Genomic DNA, 10,396 nt, shown 5'->3' with positions numbered 1-10,396 from the left:
AAATGATAAAAAGACATTTTTATCTTGATAATTTCATCTTAGTTTCAACACCAAACAGTCTAGAAAGCATCCAAGTTTCTGTTACAGTTTTCTAATTTAACTTAATTGTGATGGTCAATATTTAGGATCAAAAGGTAATTGCCCCAATTCTATTTCAAGGTTTGCCATGTGTCTTCCATTAGTGCGACTGTATTTATGCCATTTACCTTCCCTTTTATAAGGTTGTGGCTGAGGGTGCTTCTGCTCTTGTTTTCGATGCCTGGAGCTTTCAATATTTACCATACGTTGCTTTTTATCTGGTCGACTGAAAGCAGTAAACACATTTTTCATCCATGTTAGAGTTAAATTTATTTAAACAAGAAACAATTTTAATGTTTTTCTCCATTAATCTATTATCTGAACACTGAAAAGGGATGTTAAATTAATCTGAAGTATAATCCTACTATAACCATACGAAAAAGATTCAGTGAGTTTATACTTTTATCCTATAGAAAGAAAAAATAGACAAACTGCTGGCAAAGAGGGGAAACACTCAATAGATAAGTAGAAATGTGACAATAAAATAATGAGATATGTTTCCATTATTTTTCCTCCTTTCCTATAAAAATTAATCCCCCCCCCCAGTGGCTTCATTCATGAATACGTATACATCTCTTACAGAGTCTCTCTCTCTAAGCTACGGCTTATAAACAATGTCTACATGAACAGTTCTCCATCTCTATAATCAGGCTTCTGTCACTACTTCACTGAAACACTCCACAATGCCATCCATGGCCATCCAATTCCCAGCCAAGAAATCCAGTCTTTTCCGTTTTTCTGTTTTGTTTTGTTTAAGCATTTAACACTAAAATATTCCTTTTACTTGAGAAGATCTTTGGATTTTCATGATGCCACTCTCTGGCCATTCATTCTCAGCCTTCTTTCTCTACAACCCCTTGGATGTTGGTGTTCCCCAGGAGTCTGATAAATACGTCCAGCCTAGACTGTTTACACACGCACGGAGTCTGGGCTAGAGACAGTCATATAACCAACAGCCAACGAATTCTCTACTTGTATGTCAACAGGTACCCTCCAAACACAATTCTCATTTCCAATTCCCCTTATGCAAAACCTTCTGGTATTCCTTAGTGTAGCTGATGTCACTATCTAACTAGTGACCCAACCCAGAAATCTGGAAGTCATTGTTACTTTCGACTTCCCTTTCACAAGAAATACCATCAATTATACTTACTATATATTGTTCAAATCTGCCTCCTCCTTTCTACTCCTGCTGCCGCCCTAGTTCAGATACCCATCAGCTCATGTCTATATTGTTTCAAAGACCACTTTCTAGCATCTACCTTCACCCTTTCCAACAAACTCTTCAGGCTACTGCCCGTGACCCAAAATGGAATAAAGCAAGTCCTTCAGCATAAAGTGAAGGTTCTTCATGCTCTCAATCTTTTCTTCTGTTCACACCCCAGCATTACCTTGCCTCCTTAAAGTAGCATGTCTTCATATCTCCAAATCCGTTTAAATGAAGTTCCCTTTGAGTGGAATGTCCCACCCTATCTGTTTGGCAAGTTCTCACTTCTCCTTCAAAAGTTTGTTAAAAAGTTCAGTTCAAAGGCCACCTCACTTATGAAGCTTTTCCAAACATCTCCAGACTGAAGCCACCATATACATATGCCTCCATACCTCCACTGCATTCCTTGTACTGACCTAATTCTCCAAAAGCTTGTGAGCTCTTTGACAGCAAGAATTTTTCATTTGTTTCCTCAGGGCAGCCTCACAGTACTTTGCACTAGATATGTATTTAATGACTAAAGACACCAAAATCAGTCTCATTATTTTATAGACACATTACATTTACTCAAAAAGATATATATAAAACTATCTCAAAGTTAGTTACCTTTCTAAAAGGTAAAAAAATAAAGTTAACATTTGAAGATTAGGTGAGTTTCATGTTACAGAATAGAAAGCTGATATGCAATGGATACAATATTACTTTTAGAGGTTATATATAAAGCACACACATTAGAACTTTTGGCTTGCTAAGTTTGCCACTTTGATCATGCCTCTACCTTTACCAACAATAATTCTGTAATAAATGTATTAGATATCATAATTTAGTTGGTAAATGGAATAGACAAATGAAAGTAAGTGGGACACCTGAATCGTTATTCTGATTTCAAAGTGAAATCTGTATTTTTCCTCCTAGCTTCCCAAAGTGAGTAAATAAATAAAAAATTAAAGGAAAAAATTTCACTTAAAGTGATTAGAAAGTATAATGAAAAGAAACAAAATAGGCTAAAATAGGATTATATATCCTTAACTGATTTTTTAAGATAGAAATTAAACCATTTGCTCAAGTCAAACTGATTATATGAAATTTTCAGTTTGTAATAGATTTTAACTTAAAATTTTATCTTTCAATTTAGTTTATCCTAAATTCTCAGACAATAAAGTACTTTTACAAATAGTACTTTTGTTTACAAGAAGTACTTTTAGAAATACAGCTGACCCTTGAACAACGTGGGTTTGAACTGCGTGGGTCTACTTACACATGGATATCTTTCAATAGTAAATACTTCAGTACTACATGGTCTGTGGTTGGTTGAATCCATAGATGCAGAGGAATTGCAGATACAGAGGGTCCGACTACAGGTCATATGCAGATTAACCCCCACGTTGTTTACAGGTCAACTGTAGTAACATTCTAAGAAATTTATCAAATGATACAAATGCTATCCAATACAAATGTTAAAAACTATTATAATAATAACATGGTGCTATGTAAACCGACCTGGGTCCATATGGAGGGGAAAAGGTGTGACCAAAGAAGTGTCTATATATATATCCATCCAACTTCTCAAATACTCCATCATTATCTACTTGATATTCCTTCATGTCTTTAAGATAATCTTTAACATCATTAACAAAGTCAGTGAAGAGCTTCTGATCATGTATAAAGACACCATTTAGGAAAAACTTATTGATGAAGTGATCAAGTTCTTTCCAATGATGAAACCTATCCAGTTTTCCTAATAAATACCTTTCAATTAACTGTCTAAATTCATCTATCCTTACAGGATTCAACATTTTAACATTAAAAAGGTTAATGGATTCCTGTTGAGCACATTCAAATACACCAGAACAAGCCTTTCTGAAAGAATTATAATTTTCACCACAGTCATGCTCAGCACTGCATTTCTGTGAATTTGTATTTTTTCCAAATTCTTCAAAATGAGGCTTTTCTTTCCTTCTCTCTCTTTGCGTAGTAGGGCCTCTACTATTCTGGTTTTGTGTATGTGCCTTATACTGTGGATATAAATATTCACTAAAAACTGTTGTTGGTTTTTTAGCTGCTGCTTCTTTTGTAGCACCAAATCTTTTATTGCCTTTTTCATCAAAGATATTCTTGGTGGTATCTTTGAAATGCCTGAAAGTGGATTTAACTGAATCTGAGAATTTTTTCAGATTTTCTTTTACAGCTTCTTTAGCCTGTTTAATTTTTTCTTTATGATGCCTCACAAACTCCTTGGTAGAATTCTTCATGGCATCAAATGTTTCCTTAACAGAACCCAAAAATGTTTCCTTTGACTTATTTTTAGCTCTGTGGTTTCCTCTGTTCCCTTTCTTTTTTCCATCAGTTTCTTGTTTTTCATTTTGATCTTTTGCTTCAACATACAGTCTTTCCCACAAGTCAGAACGCTGCTGTTCAAAGTTTAGCTTGCGCTCCAGCTCAGTAAGTCTTTCCCGTAACACTTTTATTTCCTTTTTTTCAGTCACTACACTGGGAGAGTCTGGGTTGCTATATGACTGACTAGAGCTTAGCTGCTGGAGTTCCACCCTTAAAGCCATGGTTATTAGTTGTTCTCTTTCCAGTTCCCTCCTTAGCATCTTTGCTTCTGCCAACAGAGTCTCCTTTTGATTAAGGAAGCTTTGTGTTTTCAGCTTTTCTTCTTCCAAATGCTGCTTAAGTTTCTGATTTTCTGTAATTAATTCAGCACTTGTCCCTTTATCTTCCAATATCCTAATCTGTTCTCTTAGTTTCCTTAACTCTTCCTGTAATGAATATAAGGCTTTTTCTTCCTTCTCCAGAGATAGTCTTAGATACTGATTTTCTGTATCAAGGTTCTTTTTCTGAGTTTCAAAGGACATTTTCTCTGCTTCAGTATGGGTCCAACACCTTGCAAGGTTTTCCTTCAATGACTAAATTTTTTTGAAAGATAAGAAAGAAAAATGTCAAGAGCTTTAAAGGCTGAATTTAAATCTTTAAGATACAACAAATACTCCATAAACATAAATGTTTAGTGTCTATTTCTGCAGGGACTATCCTTTATGTAGTTTTTTCAATATATGAAAACTGGAAAATACAAGGTTCTTATGCAGGAAAATGCACAGCAAAGAGCTTCATCAAAATAAAAACATAGCACACTGGAGGAAGACAGCCTTCTATCTTTTGACTACAGGACTCCAATCTCTCCTGAGAAAGCTCCTAGAGAGAATGTAGGATGGACTAAAGGTTCTCTGATCCTTGGGTGAGGGCGATTATCTTTTATAAAAAGTAAAATTACAGCTAGAGATGACTTAAGCCTTCAGAAAGTTCTGTTTATACTCACTACACTCTTTGAAGGAAAAAAATTTCAATAATCTTAGTCCTATTTGAAAGATCTTGGTCGTATGCAAATTAACATCTCTAAGTTCAGGTAAGTCATACAAGTTCTCCCATACTTTAGAGAACACACTGAATCTTGGTAACATTTACAACTAATTTCTCCAATTTCAAATAAATTTCTGAAGAGACTGTAACCAGATTAGCAATGCAACTCTGAAGTCAACATTCTTGCTGAGAAATTATGTCCAGTCAGGTTTAGAGAATTTTGCTGCAGTGCTAGGTAGCCTTGAATGATCTTTCTTTCAATACATGTATTAATAACAAACTTTCATCAAAACAGCAAGAAATTAAACAATATGCTTAAACAGGTTAATGGTTATAGCACTATCCAGTCAGTTAAAATATCTTCATAAATCAGCAAAATGTTACAACTTTGTTTAATTTATTACAAATATTATGACTATTCCCTTTGAATCAGACCAGAAAAATATCTGATTTACAGAGACAAAAAATATATATATATCCTTTGAATGATGATATTTTCCACTTGAAAAATAAATATCTGAAATGGATGTTTCACTGTCTGGCTCATTAATCTTCGAAGAACAAATTAAAATTTAAAACTTCCTTAGTCATTTCATCTGCTCTCCCTGAGCGAGAGAAAACAAGTTTCATCTACCCAACAGAAATGGACTTTAGAGAATATTATGCTTTATGAAGTAAGTCAGAGAAAAACAAGTACTGTATGATATCACTTACTGTGGAATCTAAAAAATAATACAAACAAATGTATATAGCAAGACAGAGACAGATATAGAAAACAAACCAGTGGTTACCAGTGAAGAGAGAGGAGGAGGGGCACATTAGGGATACGGGATTAAGAGATACAAACTACTACTATGTATAAAATAGATAAGCAACAAGGATATATCCTATAGCACAGGGAATTACAGCCATTATCTTCTAATAACTTTTAATGGAGTATAATCTATGAATTACTATGAATTAGCATGGATTACTACGCTGTACACCTGATACTAATATAATACTGTAAATCAACTATAGTTCAATAATTTTTTTAAGTGAACTATGGAGTAGAACAGACTAATATAACATTATCTTTATTTTTTTAATTTTTTATTATTATTATTTTTTTTGTGGTACGCGGGCCTCTCACTGTTGTGGCCTCTCCCGTTGCGGAGCACAGGCTCCGGACACGCAGGCTCAGCGGCCATGGCTCACAGGCCCAGCCGCTCCACGGCATGTGGGATCTTCCCGGACCGGGGCACGAACCCGTGTCCCCTGCATCAGCAGGCGGATTCTCAACCACTGCGCCACCAGGGAAGCCCATAACATTATCTTTAAATGCACAAGCATGGGGAGCACCACAGAATGACTGGAGGGGACAATATTCTATATCTAGTAAACTCTAAAATCTTGAATCAAGTGACTAAGCAGATCCTGGACAGGTCCTCCATGATGATCTTCAAAATCCAAACTACATTTAATAGCTGGAGACAAGAGGTCTGCAAGAACTGACTCAGCAAATATCTACGCAGGGCGAGTCTCCTTAGAGGCAACATCATTCTGTGGAACCAGAATCCATGATGGTAAAAAGAAAATGGCTGTTCTTTTTTATAACATCCTCTGCTCAAGGCAGGGAAAACTACACTATTTACAATTAACTTCAGTAGTCCCTCCCTGAAAGATATAATTCAGATGTTAAGTGGGATTCTGTCTTCCAAAGAAATACAATCATAACCCTATAAAGAATATATACATAAACTGTGAAGGAAACTTAGGGAAATGGAAAGGAATAGTTTACCTTTCTACCCTGAGTTTATGTGTAATCCCTACAACACCCTTCTTAGGCAAGAACTAGAGAGGAGACCAGGTGCTAATCCTCATAAACCCAGAATAGACAGCACAGTCCTGTTGGAGCCAGGTGAATTTTAGGTATGAAAGTGTAACATGCTTTCTCTTTCTTCATAACTGACATGAAACCAGAGAAAAAGGACTGGCTGATTATTTTCCTTGATCAAGGGTGGCTCCTTAGAGAAGCTACAAACTCTCTCATTGAATGAAAATGTTTTGCTTGGCTCTATAAAAATAATGTTAATAATAATAATGTTTCATAGATAATATCAATTAAAATAATGTTAACTATAATATAGTGATTAGGAATAACATCTTTGGAGTCAGATAAACAGAATTAAATTCAGCTCTGCTGGCTGCTAGACTTGGGAAAGTTACTTAACTTTTTGGGGCCTCTTTCCCATCTATAAAATGAAATTAATACTTGCTTAATTCACTGGGATGTGGTGAGAAATAAGAGAAATACTGTATGTGAGGTACAACAGTGCCCAGGACCCAGTAAGTACTCAATCAATAATTACCAATATTATTACTGATTTACTAATCTGCACTGCAGTTTTATCTGAATAGCATAATTATTGGCTAACACAATATTAAAATTTTATTTCTAGTACATACCTTATAATCTATAAATGACCCTTGTTCCTGTTGACACTGGGAAAGATAATCCTTCATATCATTCAATTCATCTTCATGTATCTTTCTGACTAACTGCTGACGCTTCTGAATCTGAATTGTGCCTAAAAATAAAAATTTTTATTAGGGATATATAACATAAATGTCATGATTACCAATATTTTTAAACATACAATAAAACATTTACTTTGCATATATTTAACTGCTTAATCCAGACAGGATCATTTCCTTCAAAATATCAGCATTACACAGTTTTATAAAAATTCTAATTATGTAAACAAAGAAGGAATAAGTAAAATCTTACAGTGTCATTCATCAAATGGTGGTATATGGATGTTAATTTATAAATCAGGCCAAGTAGGTTAATATATTTTCTACTTTATTTAGCATACACCAGGGATATTTAAGCAGTTCACTATCCTTTTGATTAAAACAAGCCAGACTGTATTACCTTACCAAACAAAAAAATTTATGTAATGTTTCTGTCTTACTGTTATTTTTAAGGGCTGAGGTACCTAAAGTGTTGCATTCCCCACTTCACAGGTTATAAGTAACTAAGGAAAAATGAAGATGTCTATTTTTTCTCACTGTATTTTGCCTAAATGATATAGCACAAGCCCAAAAAGAATAGCAAGAAAAATAACTGGCTAACTATAATTATCCACCATTCTCAAAGCCAGATGTTTTAAGAACTCTGCATTAGTTAGGTCTGTACTGGAGTATCACCATCCCTATCCCAGTAATAAAGAAACTGTAAATCAACCAGGATGCTCTATATTTTCACCCTAAAAATCAAAATGTTAATTTGCCAAGACATGCTGTTCACATGCTGCTACATGCTTCATGCACGAGAAAAAAACCAACACTAAATCAAAAAGAAGGCAAAATGCATTTGGCAACCATATTACATCTACTGAGTGGCATACCATTATGTAAAAGACATCACAGAATTTTGTAATGAAAGAATATAATATGGGACTGAGTGAACTGATGAGGATGATTATAATTTTTGTGACTTTGAATAAAAAAGGAATATAATAATTAATAGTTAATTGATTTCTGAAAAATTAACTTATTTCTTCAGTACATCTTGAAAACCACTAAAGAGAAAACTTCTGCCAAATTATAGACAACTGTTACCAGTTAACAGCTATATTGTTAGAATTCACTTCTAAAAAAAAAAAAAAAATCACAAATTTGCATGGCAAATTTGTTTCAATATTACTCAAAAGAATCTCAGATTTTTTGAAATATCGAAATAAATTTATCTCTAGTTCCCAAGGCAACTGAAAACTTTTTTTCAAACTGCTAACAGAATGAATTCCTTTGGCCACTGGAAAATAACTTAAAACTAATGTGTTGAGATCTGAGTTTGCAAGTACCATTACATAGCATATGTCTGATGACTATCAATGTGCCCTTTATCAATCAATCTCACAAACAATTAGGGTTTTTTTCCCCTCTACATCTTCAGCTGCCTAACTATGAAGTGTTATAACCCAGGCTGTAAGGCCTTCTGGTTATATCCACAAATCTGCCTACCTTAATCACATTAACCCACTCAGTTTTTGCTACCACTGCTGTAAGACTTCTCTTCCACAGGTAAAGAGTCTCAATCTCACCAGAGCTTGCAGCCAATATATCCAACTGCCTGCTAGGCACAATTTTGGGGGTGTCTTCATTTAAAAACAAAAAACAAAAAACTGAACTTCAGCAACTGCCCTAATTTATTCTAAAATAAAGTTGGGTAAAAACAAACCGAACTGTGCTCACCATCTATTAACTCTCTCATCTAGCAAAACTCTTCCCCTCGGGCTTCCCTGGTGGCACAGATGCGGGGGACACGGGTTCGTGCCCGGTCCAGGAATATCCCATATGCCGTGGAGCGGCTGGGCCCGTGAGCCATGGCCACTGAGCCTGCATCCGGAGCCTGTGCTCCGCGATGGGAGAGGCCACAACAGTGAGAGGCATGCGTACCGCAAAAAAAAAAACCTCTTCCCCTCTAACTCCCCCAACGCCAAAAGTAAAGCAGCTAACACATTTCTTGGAATTTAAAAAGTAAACCACCAATATCTCAAGCATCCAGGCTCAAAGTTCTGTTTTCTATTGTTACTTCAGTGTCCCTTATTTCACCAACCTTCTCTCCATCCCCACCATCACGAGAACTGTCAAGGTCCTGATCACTGAATACCTGAATTACAAAACCTTCCAGTTAACTGTTCTAATTTTTCCCACACTATTTATCTTCCTGCACTTTTCCTCTAAAATTACTGCTCTCAGTTTACTGTATAAATCAAACTCTCCTACTCAGATTCCAAGATGTTTTACAATATAATAGCATCCCACATATTCCAACCTATTTTCCATTATCTCTAAATATCTATTCTGCTATAATCCTGCCAGGCTTTTCAGTGCTCCCAAACCTAGTAAGTTTACTTTCAGATTATCAGGTTCTCCACTGCTAGAATGTTCTACTTTCCTACCACATAGTATATAAGTCCAGACCCAACTTAAATCCTACCACCTCTAGGGTGACTCAGTGGCATAGTCTGAGCTATGATTCTTGTCTGTGCTTCATAACTTAGCACCTAGTTATATTGTTATACTGAAATGTCTGCTGAAAAGCAGGACAGCCTATACTTAAAGCAACTCCATGAGGAAACCAAATCAACTGAACTCTGCTGTTGATTTGGAATATGGATAGTCTACAGGTAAAAGAAAGAATAAGATAGGTGCTTCATCAAGATTTGCTCAGCGGCCATAGCTCACAGGCCCAGCCGCTCTGCGGCATGTGGGATCTTCCCAGACTGGGGCACGAACCCACGTCCCCTGCATCGGCAGGTGGACTCTCAACCACTGCGCCACCAGGGAAGCCCCATCAAGATTTTTAAAAAATTTTGTAAGAACTTTCAGGACCTGAAGCAATGCCAAATACCTATAGTACACTCTTTTACTATCCTCAGTCCTTCTAGTTCTCTCTTCCTTCCAAGATAGATCTGACACTCCAAGTTTGTATCACCAAGATTGGTGAATGTTCTGAGTGATTAACTTAGTAGTTCTTGTTAAATGATTATAAAGCAAATGACTGATTATGGAGAGCAATGACTGACTTCACAGTGCCTGGGAAATTCAAGCTGGCTCTAAAATCAACTCAAAAGAGCTCTTAAAGTATTGAGATCGGTGCCACAATTAAGAAAAAAAAATGTGATGTCCTTTAAAAGTGACCTTGAAAAGCTATCATTCAGGTTAAGTTTTTTTATGTTCCCTGAGCCAATCATATTATTA

At 35.8% G+C, this 10,396-nt stretch overlaps 1 protein-coding gene across 10 annotated transcripts in view; it reads right to left on the bottom strand.

The window, feature by feature from the left end:
* The window catches only part of CCPG1 (cell cycle progression 1), a 39,457-nt gene that overhangs the window by 886 nt on the left and 28,175 nt on the right, over positions 1-10,396 (bottom strand). For 8 of the 10 annotated variants that reach the window (XM_067029819.1, XM_067029814.1, XM_059056231.2 and 5 more), the window contains 3 exons: positions 7,094-7,215; positions 2,786-4,194; positions 32-304 (listed from right to left, as the gene is read on the bottom strand). In XM_067029819.1, the coding sequence (XP_066885920.1) occupies positions 115-304; positions 2,786-4,194; positions 7,094-7,215 (1,721 nt within the window). In that variant the 3' untranslated portion in view covers positions 32-114. Of the gene's footprint in view, positions 1-31; positions 305-2,785; positions 4,195-7,093; positions 7,216-10,396 lie in introns of those variants that run through there. The other 2 variants (XM_059056233.2, XM_067029816.1) reach the window with 1 other exon arrangement.

The sequence above is a fragment of the Kogia breviceps genome, chromosome 3 (genome assembly GCF_026419965.1).
Source record: "Kogia breviceps isolate mKogBre1 chromosome 3, mKogBre1 haplotype 1, whole genome shotgun sequence".
NCBI lineage: Eukaryota > Metazoa > Chordata > Mammalia > Artiodactyla > Physeteridae > Kogia > Kogia breviceps.
This window is presented reverse-complemented; position numbering and strand designations above follow the sequence as displayed.